This window comes from Bubalus bubalis, chromosome 2 (genome assembly GCF_019923935.1).
Source record: "Bubalus bubalis isolate 160015118507 breed Murrah chromosome 2, NDDB_SH_1, whole genome shotgun sequence".
NCBI classification, from domain to species: domain Eukaryota; kingdom Metazoa; phylum Chordata; class Mammalia; order Artiodactyla; family Bovidae; genus Bubalus; species Bubalus bubalis.
In genome coordinates this window covers 74226309-74246504 of record NC_059158.1, presented here as the reverse complement: position 1 = coordinate 74246504, position 20196 = coordinate 74226309, and the positions used below count along the sequence as shown (strand labels likewise).

Genomic DNA, 20196 nt, shown 5'->3' with positions numbered 1-20196 from the left:
GAAAGGAAACAAATTTTCTCTCCTACTCATGTGTCCAGAATTGTGGAAATGATGATATGTGCACACATTTGTGATTTAATTCATAGAACTAGAACCTCAAGCAGGGTTGGGATAAAGACTGGGGGAAAGGCAGGGAGAAGGCTAATGCTAGGACTGAGCCTCTCAAAAACACTGACCAGAGTCATAGGATGGCCCAGATGCAGCCAGGGTTGATCCAAAGAGCAAGTGAGCAATGAACCAGCCCAGCTCAGAGCTACTGTGAATCCACATGGGTTCAAATGTCAAATGTCTGGGTTCAAATGTCAGTTCTACTTGCTAGTTTGGATAATGAACTTAACCTCCCTCAAGTTCAGTTTTCTTATTTGTAAACTAGGGACATTTACAGAGTTATGAGGATTAAAAAAAAAAAAAACACCATACATGTGATCTCATTCCCACAGTGCCTGGCCCCACACTCCATGCAGGTTAGTTAGTCTTTTCCCTCAAACCCCAAACATCAAACTCAGGTGCTGTGTTAGATTGGGAAGACATTCCCTCACCTCCAAATTCCAGAAACCTCAAAACTTGGGGTTTTGAGGCAGTTCGTATTTTGGTGGCCATTCTAGAATTTCCCTGTTGTCTTTCTATTGCTTTCCTTCTCTCCAAGTCAAATGCTTTATCTTTGGGGGACTGGCAGATGGGGCTTTTTTAGTAAGTACAAAACTGACTATTAAGCAAAGAATAGACTCTTTGCTTAAAATTTAAAAAAAAATTTTTTTTAACTAACAGAAAACCTCAGTTATCATGGGCAAAATTCTTCCAGATGCTGCTGGAAATGAAAGCCTTTTGTAGCAATCCAGGTTCACTTACTGCAAAGGATTCACTCTCCAGGCAGCCACAGCAGGAGTGAAGGGAGAAGCAATGTGAACACGCTTGGAGGCCATAACCTTATGTAAACATAAACTGTTGCCATGAATAATAAATACAGAAAATTAAATATTTGATAAATGAGCATGTATCCAACTAGACAGATCTCCCTGGTTCAGAGGTTCAGCCCAGCTTTCCACTCATCCTTGCTGATTTAATTCAATGAGCCGACCTGCAAACACAGCCAGGGTTCCGATGATGCAGACGAGCATGAAGACTGCCAGGAGAATGTGGTCCATCACCATCGCAACGTACTTCCATTCCTCAGCCGCCTGGGAGAGAGGAATGTGTCAGAATGTCCTGAAGATGATGGCGGACTCCCAACGTTTGTGCTATCCATCATCCAGGGGCCCTTTGACTGTGGACCCTCCCTCCACTGGCACTGTGATCTTTATCTTTTAAAGAGGTTATTCACAATGTGATGACTTGCTAAGATGGCCTAGGGAGTCATCAGGCACATCTTACATCAGTAGCTGCCCCTTGAATGCCAACCTTCCCATCAAGCCAAACCCATCAGATGCTCTGTGCTTAAGCACATGACCATTTAAATCCCAAGGCGCGGATCTCAAGCCACAAAGCTTACGTTATTGGACTCCTGGTCTGACTTCATGGTCTCTGCGATGTATTTGATGCCCTCAATGGCACTTTTCACCTCGGGGTGTTTGATCAGGGGAGAGTGGAAACCCATTGGTGGAGGCCCTGGTTTCCCAGAAATGTCAGAAATATCGATGTCTTCTGTAAAAATCTTTTTGTCTTGTTTTTCTCTGGATGGTCTTTTCATCGTGGAGAAGAACATGATATTTGGGATAGTGTCGATAAAAACCTAATACAAAAGAAGTCCAGGTATGGGAATTATTGTCAGCAGGGCAAGCATCAAACTATGATTTTGAATAAGCAATGAGACCTTGGGCAAGTCATTCAGGTTCTCTAGGCCTCAGCTACTTTTGTCCCTAAAACAAAACGACCATACTAGATTTTCTCAGATTCATCTATGTCCTGTGGCCTGTTAAATGACTACAGCTAATAGAGATGATCCTGTAATGCCAGAAGTTGGCCACTGGAGGGAGCAAGTGTGCAGCTATTGGACTTCTAAAAAACTACTGATGCTTATTAAGCTTCCAGACCTCCTATAAGCACCTGCTTTCTTCAAAGCCCCTATTCTCATGACCAAAAGATTAAAGGGCCCCTCCTGCCAAAAAAAATTTAAGGTTCCAACCCCACAAAACAGCTAGACTGTTTTTTTCTGTTTCTTGTTCCTGAAGAAGTGTGGCATAGGTATTGCTGCATTCGTGCTCAGTCATGTCCGATTCTTTGTGACCCCATGGACTGCAGCACTCCAGGCTCCTCAGTCCATGGGATTCTCCAGGCAAGAATACTGGAGTGGGGTGCCATTTCCTCCTCCAGGGGATCTTCCTGGCCCAGGGATCAATCCCTGTGTCTCCTGTATCGGCAAGCAGGTTCTTTACCTCTGCTCCACCTGGGAAGCCCTATAGATATTGCTAGGAGTTACTTAACAGCCTTTAGAGAAGCAGAGACGACTTCTCCTCCCAAAAGAATGCATTGCAAACAGTAGTTTCTCTGTCAGTTCATGGCAAATCTTTTGCATTGTGCACAAAAGCCGGGACATTCGTGTCTGTGTGAATGTGTGTGAAAGAACTGATACACCTGAAATGTTAACACATTTTAAAATTCAGTAAAAATAAATGTATGAGACCAAGTTCTTCATTAAAACTTAACTTTCTGACACTCTCTCATCAAGCCCAGCCACCCCACCCCCCGCCCCGCCAGTCTCCAGCCCTTATTCCAGTCTCAGCAGATGATTCCACCAGCAAAGAAATAGTCAGTCTATTCACATACAAACAGGTCAAGGTTTCATGATATTTGAATTAAAAGACAATGATTTATTTGTCTTTTCTAAACAAAGAGATTCTTTAAGGTTGACATTGAAGTGGGCTTTGTTAATTCTGGTTTTCTTATCTCCCTGGGGAGGCTGCATGAGTTATTTATCTTCAGCCAGAGTCCAGAAAAATTCCTCCCGCAAAGACCCTACAGCCCAAGAAAGCCTTTCTGTTTCTAAGTGCCTAGCAGGGTTACCTAGGACGCCAGTGGCCATGTGGAAAGGGAGACTTGTGGCTGCCCTCGAGGGAGTGGCTGCCCTGTTCAAAGTGTCCCAGTGCCTTACTCACTCACCTTCCGCACCCACTCGGGCATGACGTGGGTGCTGGGGGAGCGGTGGTGCGTGTTGATGACGATGACGGTGATGATGATGGATGCGATGACAAACACCATGGTGAACAGCATGTACTTCCCAATCAAGGGCACGGCGCTGGAGGTGGAAGGGATCAGCTCCACGATGACCAGAAGGAACACAGTCAAGGACAGCAAGACAGAGATGCTGAGGGTCATCTTCTCTCCTGGATGAAATGAGGAGGAGACAGACACAGCAACCCACCTGTTATGGGCTAAACTGCTCTTCCCCCCACATCTATAGTGCTTCCTAGGTGGCTCAGCCAGTAAGGAATCTGCCTGCAGTGCAGGAGACCTGTGTTCGATCCCTGGGTTGGGAAGACCCCGTGAGGAGGGCATGGCAACCCACTCCAGTCTTCTTGCCTGGAGAACCCCATGGACAGAGGAGCCTGGCGGGCTGCAGTCTGTGGGGTCACAAAGCATTGAACACAACTGAAAAACTGACAGTAAATTTATATGTTGAAGCCCCAAACCCCAGCACCTCAGGGACTGTATTTGGAAACAGGGCCTTTACAGAGGTAATTAAATTAAAATGAGGTCTTAGGTTGGGTCTTCGGTGACTGGCGTCCTTATCAGAAAAGATTAAGACACAGACAGAGAGAAAAGGCCATGTGAGGGCGCAGGGAGAAGACAGTCATCTGCCAGCCAAGAAGAGAGGGTTCAGAGGAGACCAATGCTGCTGACACCTTGAGCTTGATTTCCAGCCTCCAGAACTATGAGAAAATAAATTTCTGTTGTTTAAGCCACCAGCCTGGGATCCTTTGTGAAGGCAGTCCTAGCAAATGAACACACCAGTGAAACCCAAGGGTGAGAGAGGAATGTGACTGGCCTGTTCTCAAAGCCTCACACTGGGGAGTTTTTTTTCTGCAGTATTTCCTATGAGACCCTGGCACTTAACTCTGCTGACAATGGCAAGTGGCAGGCGTTTCCATCAGATGCTGCCAAGCAGGAAATGCTACTTCATGTCATGCCCCAGAATTCTATTTCTTGGTGGAATCCAGGGAAACCAGAGAGGTTCTGGGTGGCAAGTGAGAACCCAGATGGCAGTTTTTCTGTCTGCAGCAGAACGTCGTAAACCTCACGAAACTGAACCGCAGCCTGGCCTACTTGTTACTCAGCAGATGGATGTGTAGGTCAGAAGTACGTGTATCTTTCTCACTGTGGAAGCAAGCTGCAAGACCAAAGCTGAGAAAGGACAAAATCAATGATTTCACACCACTCACTTTCTCATATTCTCTAAGGAGATGACTTGTTTTGTGTGTGTGTGTGTTTTGATTTTTTTTTTTTTTTTCCCACGTTAAGGGCCAAGGGATTCCCTTTCCCCTGAATCTTTTCCCCAGGCCCTACAGTTTCAGGGCAAACAATTCCCGGATGGTGTCTTGCCTGGACAAGTAAACAAGAAAGCCTGGGAGTGAATGACTCTGGAATAGTTTTGTGGGGATTGATCAGCTTCGAGGCAGTAAAGAGCCTTTGGAAGGGACTTTCCTTGGGCTGGTCTTGCTGTTTGTGTCCTGGGAAACCCTCATGTGGCCCTGATTTCCAGTGTGGAACTTTGCCCATTCTGGATGTTTTCAGATGTTAGTGACATACACAGGATCCGGCGTGGACGCAAACAAGAAGTTGTCAATTTCTGGTGGATAGGAAGGTCTTCAAAAGTAAAAAAGGAAACAGAATTATAAGTGTAAAATATGGATCAAAGTACATCAAATTTCTCGATTAGTGATAATAGTAGCTAACACTGTCTCACTTTATCAAACTATCTCACTGTTCTAAATGCTTTTCTAGCATAAATCATCTAATATTGACAGAAACTCTGTTTAGTTTCCATAGTTTCCCGCCTAGTGTTTTCTCTCTTCACTTTGAGAAACTTCATTTGATTAGAAAGTTGAAAAAATATGTGTGATCATTTGTTTAAGAACAAACACAATCCCCTAGAACATACATTCTGTGGGGCGAATTCTGCCTTATTCTTTACCTTATCCCTGTCTTGCAACAGTTGTTTAAAAGGTATATGTTGAGTGAGTGAATGTGTAAGCTTTTTTTTTCCTTTTTGGAAAGTTGGATTTAGACTTTTGTGGGGTTTTTTCTGTGGCATTTTGATACAGTTGTTTTCTGGCATATGGACTATCTTACTATCTTTCTTTTTTTCCTACTTGTCTCCCTTACATTGTTTGAGAGCAGTGACTTGCTGGCAGACATGCGTGTTTCCTTACCCCCTTTTCTCTAGATTGTTGGTGTCTGGTGAAATTATGTCACAGATGTGATTACTCAGTAGGAGGCCCAGGCTGATACAGGAGAAAGAATTGCCACTTGGGAAGTATGGTCTTATGTGTAAAGATACTGCCATCTGGAAAAGAGACACAAAAGCTATTTTCAAGAGGCAAGCAGTAGACAAAAGAGGCAAGACCTGGGTGAGTCACAGAGAGCAAGTGACTTCAAGGGGGAAGGGGCCCTGGGAGTGTCTGTGGCCCATGCCTTGCCCACATGTTTCAGGGCACACAGCAGGTATTCAACAAATAGGTGCTGGTGGTTATTCACTTAACCAGAGCTATGTGTGCACCTTCAGGGTCCCATTCAGCTCTCTGCCTGCCCTGCTGTCTGCCCCAGCAGCCTTCACCCACGTGGCCACTCAGAGCACGCATCCTTCCAGGGCTGGTGCTTTGGGTCTGTCTGCCTGCATTTGTTTATCAGCCATGGTTATTTCTGGCTTCCCCTAAAATAGCAGCGCGTGATCCATCAGCGTCAGCAGCCGCCACCATGGCAACTGCACCCACCTGAGTCTGTGGGCAGGTAGAACACCAGGCCAGTCAAGAAGGAGAAGAGCAGGCAGGGGATGATGACGTTGACGATGAAGTAGAGGGGAAGGCGCTGCATGACGAAGTGGTAGGTGATGTCCAGGTAGGGGGTGGAGGGGCAGCATGCGTAGAACACCCAGTGCTTCCAGCCCCTCGACTCCTTGATCACCCATTCTCCGCTCTCCATGAAGTTGCTCAGGTCTGGCTGGTCGCTCTCCTGAGAAGACAGAGTGAAACTTTGACAGCCCAGCCTTGTCACCATGAGGAGGGGCAGGGTTTCCTAGTCAGCTGTGACAAAGCAACAAATTCCAGTGCCGTCACATACCTAGGAGGGGATCTTGTGTATGGTCCTTTCCTATAAAAGAAGGGGGGTTGGGGACTTTCCTGGTAGTTCAGCAGATGGGACTTCACCTTCCAATGCAGGGAGTGTGGGGTTGATTCCTGGTTGGGGAGCTGGAGTCCCACATGCTGCTCTGCCAGTGAACCAAAACAGTACAGACGTGATATTGTAACAATTCAGGAAGGACTTTGAAAATGGTCCGCATCCCCAAAAAAATCTTTAAAAAAATAAAAAATAAGTGGGTTGGGACTATGGAGACTTTTTTCCATGTTGACTATACATTCAAGTTTCCTTGGACCTTTAAGACTAGCAAGGAGAGACAAGAAAGCCTTCCTCAGTGATCAGTGCAAAAAAATAGAGGAAAACAACAGAATGGGAAAGACTAGAGATCTCTTCAAGAAAATTAGAGATATCAAGGGAACATTTCATGCAAAGATGGGCTTGATAAAGGACAGAAATTGTATGGACCTAACAGAAGCAGAAGATATTAAGAAAAGGTGGCAAGAATACACAGAAGAACTGTATAAAAAAGATCTTCATGACCAAGATAATCACGATGGTGTGATCACTCACCTAGAGCCAGACATCCTGGAATGTGAAGTCAAGTGGGCCTTAGAAAGTATCACTACGAACAAAGCTAGTGGAGGTGATGGAATTCCAGTTGAGCTATTTCAAATCCTGAAAGATGATGCTGTGAAAGTGCTGTACTCAATATGCCAGCAAATTTGGAAAACTCAGCAGTGGCCACAGGACTAGAAAAAGGTCAGTTTTATTCCAATCCCAAAGAAAGGCCATGCCAAAGAATGCTCAAACTACCACACAATTGCACTCATCTCACACGCTAGCAAAGTAGTGCTCAAAATTCTCCAAGCCAGGCTTCAGCAATATGTGAACTGTGAACTTCCAGATGTTCAAGCTGGTTTTAGAAAAGGCAGAGGAACCAGAGATCAAATTGCCAACATCCACTGGATCATCGAAAAAGCAAGAGTTCCAGAAAAACATCTATTTCTGCTTTATTGACTATGCCAAAGCCTTTGACTGTGTGGGTCACAATAAACTGTGGGAAATTCTGAAAGAGATGGAAATACCAGACCACCTGACCTGCCTGTTGAGAAATCTGTATGCAGGTCAGGAAGCAACAGTTAGAACTGGACATGGACCTAGAGAATGGATCCAAATAGATAAAGGAGTACATCAAGGCTGTATATTGTCATCCTGCTTATTTAACTTATATGCAGAGTACATCATGACAAACGCTGGGCTGGAAGAAGCACAAGCTGGAATCAAGATTGCCAGGAGAAATCTCAATAACCTCAGATATGCAGATGACACCACCCTTATGGCAGAAAGTGAAGAAGAACTAAAGAGCCTCTTGATGAAAGTGAAAGAGGAGAGTGAAAAAGTTGGCTTAAAGCTCAACATTCAGAAAACTAAGATCATGGCATCTGGTCCCATCACTTCACGGCAAATAGATGGAGAAACAGTAGAAACAGTAGCTGACTTCATTTTTCAGGGCTCCAAAATCACTGCAGATGGTGACTTCAGCCATGAAATAAAAAGACGCTTACACCTTTGAAGAAAAGTTATGACCAACCTAGGCAGCATGTTGAAAAGCAGAGACATTGCTTTGCCAAAAAAGGTCCGTCTAGTCAAGGCTATGGTTTTTCCAGTAGTCATTAATGGATGTGAGAGTTGGACTATAAAGAAAGCTAAGCACCGAAGAATTGATGCTTTTGAACTGTGGTGTTGGAGAAGACTCTTGAGAGTCCCTTGGACTGCAAGGAGATCCAACCAGTCCGTCATAAAGGAAATCAGTCCTGAATGTTCATTGGAAGGACTGACACTGAAGCTGAAACTCCAATACTTTGGCCACCTGATGTGAAGAGCTGACTCACTGGAAAAGACCCTGATGTTGGGAAAGATTGAAGGCGAGAGGAGAAGGGGATGATGGAGGATGAGATGGTTGGATGGCATCACCAACTCAATGGACATGAGTTTGAGTAAACTCTGGGAGTTGGTGATGGACAGGGAGGCCTGGCATGCTGCACTTATGGGGTAGCAGAGAGTTGGACACGACTGAGTGAATGAACTGAACTGGAAGCTTTAAAACCTATTAGTGCCCTAGCTCTGCACTAGGCTGATTCAATCAGAATTATTGGGTCTGAGTCTGGGCATAGGAAATTATGTAAGCCCCAGATGGTTCTCTTATGTAGCATGTCAAGAACTTGCCCAAGCAATTGAAAAGCATGAAAGTAGATGATCCCCAAAGAGCTAATGGATGCAACGAGCCTGCGATAATGTAGGGGCAGAGTTGGAGACCTAAGTCTTGCTTTTGCTGCATCCAAACTCCTCCCAAGGGGTCATCACATACCGGGTTGATGACCACCACGGAGCCATCATAGGTCCAGGTGCCCAGCTTCATGCTGCAGTTCTGTTCGTCAAAGGGAAAGTGGGTGACGATGATCTCGCAGTAGCTTTTAAAGATGGCGGGAGGTGTCCATGTGATGTGGCCGGTGTAGTCCAGGAGCACTTTGGTGAACTTGACGATGGCAAAGTCACCATCTGCACTACAGTTGGGATAAAAGAAGAACAGGGCTCCAAGTGACAGATGAACCTTCAGTTCTGCTTAGGGATGTTAACAGGAGACAGCTGTTAATTATTCAGGTGCTAATTATAGAAGCTTTCTTTCGAGCAGCATTGCTTTTTATCTATGGCCGTGTTTTCCAAATTTGCCTGATAATAAGGATCATGGGGTGCTTGTTTAAAATATAGATTCCTGAACCTAGAAAATAATACAAGTGAATCTATATACAAAACAGACTCACAGGTATAGGAAGCAAACTTATGATCAACAATGGGGAGGGGGAGGGATAAATTAGGAGTATGGGGTTAACAGATACAAACTACTATACTTAAAATAGATAAGCAACAAGGATTTACTGTGTATTACAGGGAACTATACCCAATATCTTGTAATAACCCATAATGGAATTTATCTGCAAAAAATCCAAATCACTATGCTGTACACTAGAAACTAACACATTAACTATACTTCAATTTTAAAAAATTAAATATAGATTCCTGAGCACTGAATCTAAGCACTGAATCAGGATATCTGGGAATGAATCTGAGAATGTATAGTTTTAAAAAACTAACTGGTAACACAGATCCACGGCATCCCAGACTTTTTCTTCCCAGTCCTCAGTAGTATTTGTAATGTTGAATAAGTGAAAAGCAGAAGTGTTATTTGCTCAGTCGTTTCCAACTCTTTGCGACCCACGGACTGTAGCCCGCCAGGCTCCTCTGTCTATGGGATTCCTCAGGCAGGAATACTGGAGTCGGTAGCCAGTCCCTTCTCCAGGGGATCTTCCCAACTCAGGGATCAAACCCAGGTCTCCTGCATTGCAGGCAGATTCTTTACTGTCTGAGCCATCAGGAAAGCCCCAGTCTCCATCTATGCCCTCTCTGATATACTTTAAAAGTTAATTGGGGTTGCTTCTCTGGTGGCTCAGTGGTAAAGAATCTGCCTGCCAATGCAGGAGACACAGTTTCGATTTCTGATCTGGAAAGATCCCACAGTAACTAGGTCTATGTGCCACAGCTAGTGAGCCTGTGCTCTAAAGCCCATGAGCCACAACTACTGAGCTCACACGCCCCGACTACTGAATCCCCTGCACCCTGGAGCCCGAGCTCGGCAACAGGAGAAGCCACTGCCATGAGAAGCTCATGCACCACAACTAGAAAGGAGCCCCCACTCTCCTCAACTAGAGGAACAGCCCTTGCAGCAACGAAGAGCAGAATAATTAATTTTTAAAATACTTTAAAAAACTCTTTTACAGAAGTTAATTGGGGGGGAAATCCAGGAATTTTAAATAAAAATATGGCTAGTGGCTCATTACTATGATAAGCAGGTTAAAGAGGGTTCTATTAGCTTTGAAAGAACTATTTAGACTCCAGTGGAGGAGGATCACAAACTCAGATGCCTCGAGGCCAGGCAAGCGAGGAAGGAGGGAGAGGTGAGCCTCACAAAGGAAGAGCCCCTCACCCCGGCAAGGAAGTGTGTCTGCATGGGAGTGAAGGCTCCCTGTTGCCTGATATTTGATCCTTCCTTGGAAGCTGGAAATCTAGATTTCTAATCCAAAGTTTTCATATTTTTGAATGTTGGAATTTTCTAGAGAGGCTAAAGGGCTTCCAAGGCGGCACTAGCGGTAAAGAACCTGCCTGCCATTGTCGGAGACGTGGAAGACACGGGTTTGGCCTGGGTCGGGAAGAGCCCCTGCAGAAGGAAATGGCACCCCACTCCAGTGTTCTTGCCTGGTGAATTCCGTGGACAGAGGACCTGGCAGGCTGCAGTCCATGGGGTCACAAGACTGAAGCAGCTGAGCATGCATGCAGAGGGGCTAAAAATTCAGGTTTTGATGTATTTTCCTATTTTCAAATGTTGGCAATAATTTCTCATTTGAAAAAACAGCATGGTGGATACTGAAAAATAAGAAACCCTCCCTGCAGATCTACTCATCCCCCAAATGGCCTGTCCCCTAGGGCCTTGGCAGAGAGCAGGATAGTATAATTAGGGGCTGAAAAGTGGGTGGTGTCTGCCTGGTGCCCCATATGGATATGTCATGCCTCATTTTATAAACCAAGAAATTTTCTCCCCATTGATTTTTCCTTGGGACTGAGAAGAGGCTCTATCCAGAAAACTATGCAGCTTTAGACCCTCCCAACAGAGCTGAGGGGGAGGATGGTCTACATTTCTCCTTCCAAGCAGGTGAAATGGGATTCTCTCCCCTGTGAGAGTGTTTCTATCTGATCTGATCTAAAGGACCAGAGGGTTTTAATTGCTTTGCTTAGATGCTAAGTGAAAGATAAACTTAACCCTGAGAGATAGACACTTCTTCCTTATCAGCACACCTGTCCCAAAGTTTACACAAAATGATGGGATACTTTGGCTCAAGCTTGAATCCCAGGTCTGATTGCAAAATATGCAATAAAATATCAAAGTTGGGGCGGGTCACCTTAAAGGGTATCATGTCCGCTAACTAGCCCTGGCCATCTTCCCTGGAGAGTCTGCTAGTATGCACAGCCTGCTCGCCCCAGACGCGTGCTGCAGACTGTCAGGCCACAAATCCTCTAGGCCAGTGTCGAATGCTGCTGCCTGGAAGGATGCTGTTTGCAAGGAACATTCCCTGACAAATGAAGGGCGTATGATAATGAGCGTGTCATTAAAGCAGAGTGTCTTGAATCACATTATAATTTCACAACGTGCAGTCTGTCACAGAGCCCAGTGGATGGGCTACACAGGCATCCCGGGCCATCAGCAGCACGCTGCGTCCTGGGATGCCATGAGGAGGTGACGAATAACAACCCCGCGAGGTTCAGACCTATTGGTGGGAAGGACATTTAATTCCAAGGAACTCAATTATAGGACGTTTGGGTTCCTTGGACAGTTGCCACATACCCTTCAGGAGTTCTCAGGGATTAAATGTCCCCCACCCCACAGCCCTGATTCAATTTGGCTCTGATAATTGTTTCTATTCATAACATGAGACACCATATGGCACCCCTAGCATGTCAACTTGGCTCTTGGTTTTTAAGGGTTATTTAATGTGAACAGTGGTGAAACGCCTACCGAGAGTGGCAGCCCTTCCGTGAGGGCACCTGGGCTCCCCCTCCACCCTCCGAATGTCTGCCTTCTCATCCTGGCTGTTTTGCTCACTTGTTATAAAGAACGAGGTCTGGGCGCCAGATCTTTTCCGAAGGAATGTGAATTTTTTTCACGCCACCATAGTCATCTGGATTCCATTTTAAGTTGTAATCCACCCATTGCTAGAAATGAAGACATTTTTAGTCAATGGAAAACAATGAAAAAATCTGGGGTTATCAAGAGCTCTGATGGATGTGGTAACTCAGGTATGGACAGAAATTGTGCTCCGGTAAGAAGGGTTTGATTCAGAGTTTGGCTTTCACTTGAGTAAGAAGTGAAAGCACATACAGAGCATCGAGTACATGCTGGCACAATTATAGGCATTTCAACCCATTTTCATCATTTAGTCCTCACAGTGTTCTCATGAGGGAGGAGTGATTATTGACCCCATTTTACAGATGAGAAAATAAAGGTAGCCCCAAGTCATGCCCACCTTAGCAAAGGAGAATGACCCTATTGTGAATGTTTTCCTCAAGCAGGCAACCTCACTTTTTGAAAAGTGGTATATTTTTTCTGCATTATAAAAGTTACATGTACCCAATGCAGTAAATTTGGATAACACAATGTTGAACTGTCTCCCCCAAATTAATACAAAGTTCTAATCCCCTGTACCTCAGAAAGCGACCTCATTTGGAGATAGGGTGTTTATAGAAGTAATTAAGTTAAAATGAAGTCATTAAGGTGGGCCCTAATCCAGTATGACTGGTGTCCGTATAAGCAGGGGGACATTGAAGAAGATGTATATTCAGAAAGAAAGTCATGCGAACATGAAGACAGCCAATCTAAGCAAAGGAGAGAGGCCCGGAGCAGGTTGTCCCTCACGACCCTTAGAAGGAACCAGTTGTACCAAGCCCTTAATGTTGGACTTTCGGCCTCAGAAACTGTGAGACAGTAAGTTTCTATTGTTTAAGTTGTCTAGGTTGTCCAGCAGACCTAGCAAACTAATACATACAGTAAAAGCACAAAGTTAAAATAATAATAGTAATGAACACAAAACATCCCACTACCCCAAAATATCTGCTTTCAACATTTTGGTGCACATCCCTATTACCCAAATTGATTTCCTCTGGGTCCATGTTAAATTTCAGAGTGAATAAGAACAACATGAACACACTTATCTAGCTGCATTACCTGTTTCAGACGAACATTGGTTGTCACGATCTGATTTACTTCATCCTGAAAAAAAGATAAGGCCCATCTTTAGGGGGACCAGTGGGGAGCTGGAGAGGATGCCCCGGACTGGGTGGTGTGGGTGCTGTGGGGCGCTGGGAACTCTCTGGTCTCACCACGTTGATGAGCTGTATCAGCTGCAGGCCCACCGTGACCTCCACGGCCTGGCGGTGGTCTTCCACGGGCCGTACCACGCTGTTGTAGCCTTCAAAGAGCTTTGCCACCAGCCGAGTCTCATGTTCGGAGCCCAGGACGAGGCCAGCTGGGATGGCAAAGGACACACTCACTGTCAGAGTCCACCCCCACGCTCTACACACACTAACGTGAACATATATATCTGAATCACGGTGCTGTATACCTGAAACTAACACAATATAATAAATCAACTATATTTCAATTAAAAGACAAAAAAGCAAACAAAAAATGTGTACGTGAACGTTCATAGCAGCAATATTTTAACAGCTATGAAAATAACACAAATGTCCATCAACAGATAAATGAATAAACAATTTGTGGTATATCCATACGTTAGAATGTTATTCAGCCATGAAAAGGAATGAAGTTCTTATACATGCTGTAACATGAATGATCCTTGAAAACATTATGCCAGAAGAAGTCAGACACAACAGGACATGTATTGTGTGATTCTATTTATATGAAATATCCAGAATAGGTAAATCCGTAGAACAGAGTCGATTAGCAATTACCAGGGACTGTGGGGACAGGGAAAGGGGAGTAACTGCTAATGGGCCCAGGATGTCCTTCTGGTGATGAACGAGTTATGGAATTAGATAGTGGTGATGGTTGCTTAACATTGTGAATATACCTAATGCCATTGGATTGTGTGCTTTAAACCGGTAATTTTATGTAATGTCTATTTTACCATGGTAAGCTTTACATATATATTTATGTATTTTTATCATAATTAAAAAAAAATCATCTATGTCCCAGTTAAGTTGCTAAGAGAGAAAATCACATATTCTGTTGACCTGGATTTGGGTCTCCTATTTGGAGCATATTTAATTCCAAGGAATGTTTACCACATTTTCCTTCAGGATGAAGGGCAATATCATGCGGTATTCTCAGAGCCCACAGCTTTTAGGCGTCCAGCATGACATGGTCTTCGCTGGTGAGCAGGCAGAGAGACATTCTCACCTGAGGTTCCGAGTGGTGGACTGACTTGTCTGTGGTCACGCGGCTAGGGCATAGCTCTGGTTAGAGCCCGTCACTCTGCACCATGCTCCTGAACTCACTTTTAATGTTATGATCGTGCTGTGGGCTGTCCTGGAAATTGTACAGCTACATGTGCCGCTATTCCTCTGAGAAAATGTGTTCCAAATTCCAAGCGCCTTATGAAGGATCCCTGTAACTCAAGCCCTGGTGGTTTGGGGATTGCCTGTTCAGGGCTGGGAGAGGAAGTAGACACACAACCCATCTGCCCGGATTCATGTAACCAGATCTCCCCTTTCTGCAGGTTATTGCTGAAACCACACCTTTTCTCCCGGCCAAGACAACTTTTAAAATGAAATGAGTGAGATGCTTTCCCTTTTCCCCCCTGCAGTTGTGTTCAGATTAACTGATCACGTCTAAGGCAGGTTATTACTCTTTTTATTATTTTTCTGCTTGGATCCTAAGTTTGGAAGGGTTTGTCAACAAAACAATTATTAAGTAAAAAGTAGTCCCCTTTTCTATTTCTATTGATCAACAAAAATAATCACGTATCCAACTTGTTTTGTGTTAAATACTCCTCTACATGCTTTATATGTACTAAAAATTTCAGTCCTCATAACAATGATAGTATATACTATCATTATCCTCAATTTACAGATGGGGAAATTGAGACCCAGATTTCATCGGTGGTAGAGCCAGGATTTACACCCAGAGTCTATGCTCTCAACCATTATTTCTCATCCAGAGCTTTAGATCAACTTGAAATGACTAATGCTCTATAATGAGCTGAAACATTTTCATCCTCCCCAAAGTAGGCTTTAATTAGCCTGTTGAGCTTTATTAAAGGTCCTATATTTGTGATACGTTATTGAATCCTTATAAAATTCTATGAGGTCAGTCTTTACTCCTACTTTAAAGATGGGAAAACTGAGGTTGGAACAGCAGAGACACATGTCATGGCTCCCAGCTAGTTACAAGTGGGATTCTAAGTGGAGACGGTCAGACACAAGGACCTGTATACCTCACCACTTCCCTAAAGGCAAGCATATTGTGTCCATTCAACGTTTTGAAGCTTTCAGTGTTGCTAAAGTGTCTTCACTATGACCTTCCTGGGCTCTGTGTGTGGAACTTCCAGCTAGCCTAGCTTTTCATTTCTAGTTTCTCAAAATGTCTGAACCCAAAGGGTTCATGCAGAGCCTTCACATGGCAACTCCCCCAGACCACCGGCATTGGAGACACCTTAGAGCTGCATGTTGTCTGATGGAGTTTTTGCGGTGGCCCCTTGGGACACAGAAATCCTCTGTCTTCTACGCTTTGTCTACCCCCGGCCTCACCCAGCCCACAGTGGGGGCAGGGGGGTGCTGGCATGGATCACTTCGAGCCTCGGCCACTGGGTTTCAGGTTATTTCTTTGATGTTATCTTGGGCTGCTTATTTTTAAGTGACAGTTTATTCCAGTTTGACAGGAAGAACATACTAGAAAGCAGCAGAGAGAGCAGATGATCAGCATTATGTGGCAGGGAAATATGCAGGCAGACCCTAAGGTCAACTAGGGAGCAGGGAGGACTGGGGAGCCTGGCATGGATGGCATTCCAGGGATACCATTCCCGCCTTTGTGCCCTTGCCAAGGACAAGGGTCCCTGTACCTTCTGCCATGAGTTTCTAAGGAATTCCTAAGGTCTCAATTTCTTAGACCACATTCACTGGTATTCTGTTCTTTTTTCCTCCTCAAAGCAGGGCAGAGTATCACTCAAAGTTTTATCACGTAAAGGACTTGAACTCAGAATTCTAGGTTTTGTTCCCAATTCCAGTGTGGTCTGGATAATTGGACAATTTCTTCACAGATTCAGTAAATCACAGTAAATACTTTCTTTGGAAGGCAGGTATAAATTGACAAACACACAGATAAACACATAAATAATGTTGAAGTTTCCTTTTTCAGCAAATCATGTTGGTCATTCTTATTCAGATGGGGGCAACACTAATTCATTCATGTCCAGCATTTGCTGCATGCAAAGCATTGTCTGAAGAGCTTTGACGTTTTCAGACATGAATCTGACACAGATCCCGTCTTCCTACTCTCATGGACATCGACATTTGTCATTTACATAAATAACTGTGAACAAGTTGGAAAGCAATATGCCATAAGGAAGGTGGCAATGAAGAGCTTGAGATTCCTGAGCTGGGAGAGAGGAAAGGTTGTAATGAAAGTGCTGTATAAATAGAACAGAGATCATTATGTGTTAAGCTAATACCGGAAAAAGTGTCACTGATATGAATGAGAATTTTGCCCCCAAGGGATTGAATCAAAGCAGGGGGACCAGCCACAATTTCAAAGTGTTCTTTTGTATTGTACTGGTCCACTCTGTATTTTTATTTGGGCGACAGCTTGCTGTGTTGGGCAAAAGGAATTCTGTCCTGTTCTTCCCAGGTGGCTCAGTGGTAAAGAATCCACCTGCAAAGCAAGAGACACAGGTTTGATCCCTCAGTTGGGAAGATCCCATGGAGAAGGAAATGGCAACCCACTCCAGTATTCTTACCTGGGAAATCCCATGGACAGAGGAGCCTGGTGGGCTACAGTCCATAGGGTCACAAAGAGTTGGACATGACTGAGCAGCTAAACAAAAACAGTGACCCTGGGTAATTCTTATCTTGACTGGTGCTGTGTCTCTGGCTGCCTTTCCAATTTCAGGGTATATTTTCTGACTGTGCACATAAAAAATGAAGTCTGATCACATTCCAAAGTTTATACATCAGGGGGCTTTGGGATGGTCCCAAAGTCAGTTTGAGATGGTCACTTTATGTCTCTTAGCTTCAGTTTCCCTATAATAAAAAAAGAGATGTTGGATTGCCTCATCTTGCCCTAAATTTCCATGAATCATCCATGTGAACTGACATCAAACTCTAGGTTTGATCTACATACATATCACATACTTTAAAAAAAAATAGTTAAACATGAATTTCTGGAGGTTTTTGGTGTCCTAAGAGATCGCTTAAAGATTTTTAAGTGTAAATATATCACTTAAGAATTTCCATTGAGTGTGGTGTTTGCAAACACACACACACACACACACACACCTCACCACCACCATCACCACCAGGCCAGCTTTGGTTGGATTGAGTCCAAATCCCACAGGATATAATTTACCAGAGTTGAGGCTATTTCCGTCAATTCTGCTACTGAAAAATACTACTAATAAAACTCTTCACCTCTTTTGCCCAGAAGACCTGTGTTTGTCAGAGCAATATTGGAGAAGGGAAATCACAGCATGTCAGCCGTCTTGTTTCTCAGTTGGGATGATATCACCAGTAAACTTTTATATGAAACAATCAGCCAACATCTATTTCCCTCAACCGGAAGTCTGGGATTCAGGATAGCATTTCAGTGGCTGCATTGTGACACAGTCCAGAGTTGAATGCAGGTCAAGGGCTGTGCAAGATTTTTATGGGTTCAATTCAAACCCAAACTCACATAAAGTAATGTCCTTAAAAAAATAAAGGAATGCATTCATATGAATTTTTTTTAACTTCAGGAGTTTAAAAGCTTACAAAATAGTTCTTCTCTCATGGAGAGTTTAGTTGTGGTTATGAATAGGTTTCTCCCTCCAGCACATGGAGCTGTCAATCAATCCTCTTCATTTTCAGAATTCTCCTTAAGCCATAAAAGGACTAGTTAACTGTATTACCTGTGATCATAAGTCACCCTGCTAAGTCCCTATAGTTGTTCAAATCTGATAGTGACTTCGGGATGGTAGAAGAGGTGCTGAATCCCATCATCCAGGTGACTCAGATACAGACACTGATGGAGGGAGAGAATGGCGGGTTTACTTTGTAGCTTTTGAGCAGGCAGCTCCAATTTTAACTGGATAACCCAAGCAAAAAATCTTTATCTGCAAACACAATCAAGCCAACATCAGTGAGGAGCTGACAGAAGAGCCTGGGACTGGTGAAGCCCTGCCATTCTTTATTCCCATCAAAGAAGCAAGACTCTGGTTTGGGGGCCTCTAGAGCCTCAGCCTCACAGGAGAGCCCCCAGCCCAGGCGCTTACCTGAGCAGAGTCCGAGGAGCAGGAGGAGTGGCCGGGGCTCCATGGGCTGGTGGTGGAGTGGCGGCCTGCGCTGCTCGCTGGCACTCTCTGGAGGGACACTCGGCTGCCGGAGGGTTTGGAGAGTGAGTCGGCCGAGCTGAGCTGTTGTTTTACGCCACCTGTTAGTGGCAGCAACAGCTGCGCTGCCCAGAGTTCCAGAGCCCAGGGCTGAGGTGGTTAACGTTATTACAGGGTGTACGTTTTACACAACTGCTGGATCTTGGACAAGCTGAGTGGGTACTGCACTGTGATTTAAAATGCACCATGAGTCTGGTCTTAATGAAGAAAAAATGTTTCCCTATTGAATACATTATTTTGCATGATGAGCAACCCCCCTTCCTTTTGTACGAATCAGAACCTCATCTGTGTGAATTGATCTGATCAGGACGACTTGGTCTGAGTAGATAGTCAGCTGTGTGTGTAAGACTTTATGCTAAATCACAAAAGTCCACATTCTACTAAAAAAGGAAAATTTTCTTGTTCCTTCTAGGCTGAGAGTGCCAGGGACTTTTATGACTGAATGAATCTGAGAAGAGTTTGGTTCATCCTGAATCAGTTGCTGGAGAGAATTCCATGTTTGATTGGGTTTGGTTTTAAACAACGGTGACTTCTGTAAAATTGATTTTACGACGGCCCCCAGAGTGCCTGTTCCAGCCCACCTCTAGCAGGCAATGCCTGTTCCGCAGTGTACCATTAGTGACAACAAACAGCCCCCCTCCTGTGGCCTGTTATTCAAGTGAAAAGTAATTATTGGGAAAAGTGCCCCTCTGCGTAAGCGCGGCTCCAGGCTCCTACTTCCTGCCATCATTCCTCTGCCTACCCTCACTCAGGAAGCAAGGAGCAGAGTGGTTCCGGTTTTCAATTTATTTAAAAAAAAAAAAATCTCCAAAACCTGCCATTAGTAATTGCTCAGTCTGAGAAGGATTTCTTTCTTTCTTTTTTTTTAACCAAAATAGAAAAGGGAGCAGTTATTTAAAGATACCCTAACCATTCTTCCCTTGCTTCCTTCTTAAATTGAATCAGGTGAACAAGGTCCTTCACCTTAAGGTCAAGAACAGCATCCTGGCCAATTCCCCTATTCCAGTGAGTCCAAAGAAATAATTAGGGAAAGAGTTGGAAGTGTAGTGGAGAGAGCTTGGGGTCTGCAATATATATATATATATTCTTTTAAATTGTGGGGGATGCACTAACCGTCCACCTAAAAGATTGGTTCCCTCCTTTCCGTAGCATAGCACTGTGACTACAAAGCCAGGAATACATCTTTCCACCACGCCCCTTACATCTAGATGAAGCCATGGGACTGAGTTCTAGAAAATGAAATAGGGGAAATTTTATGAGACTCACTGTCCTCCCACTGGAGCTCATCCATGCTCTTCTAGTCTCTGACTGGCTGGAAAGGACCTGGAATGGACATGACTCTCAGGGTTACCTTGGAAACCCACATGTTGAAAGGGGCTTTGATATCTTGCATCTTTGAATGACTCCAGGGAGGAGGGCAGCACATTGGCCTGGTCACCACCCAGCTCTGTTTCATGAATGGGAACAAGATTTTTACGGTGTTAAGTCCATTGAAATTTGTACAGCAGATGGTTTTATCATTATTAATATAAATTTTACTCCCTTGCATTGGGGATCCTAAAATATGTAGCACGGTGGAGGAAGACAGGAAAATTGGTATTGGAGGCAGAAAAGATGAAGATAACGCTGCTGCTGCTAAGTTGTTTCAGTCATGTCCAACTCTGTGTGACCCCATAGACGGCAGCCCACCAGGCTCCCC

At 44.4% G+C, this 20196-nt stretch overlaps 1 protein-coding gene across 1 annotated transcript; it reads right to left on the bottom strand.

Annotated features, from left to right (window-relative positions):
• Positions 1-927: 927 nt before the first annotated feature.
• CHRNA1 (cholinergic receptor nicotinic alpha 1 subunit) lies at positions 928-18856 on the bottom strand. The gene is made up of 9 exons (XM_006073584.4): positions 18381-18856; positions 13279-13424; positions 13124-13168; positions 12005-12114; positions 8660-8855; positions 5928-6165; positions 3097-3320; positions 1490-1729; positions 928-1178 (listed from the first exon to the last, which is right to left on the bottom strand). Exons 1-9 carry the CDS (start codon positions 18421-18423, stop codon positions 1047-1049), a joined length of 1374 nt encoding a protein of 457 aa, XP_006073646.1. The 5' UTR covers positions 18424-18856; the 3' UTR covers positions 928-1046.
• Between the last annotated feature and the right edge of the window lie 1340 nt (positions 18857-20196).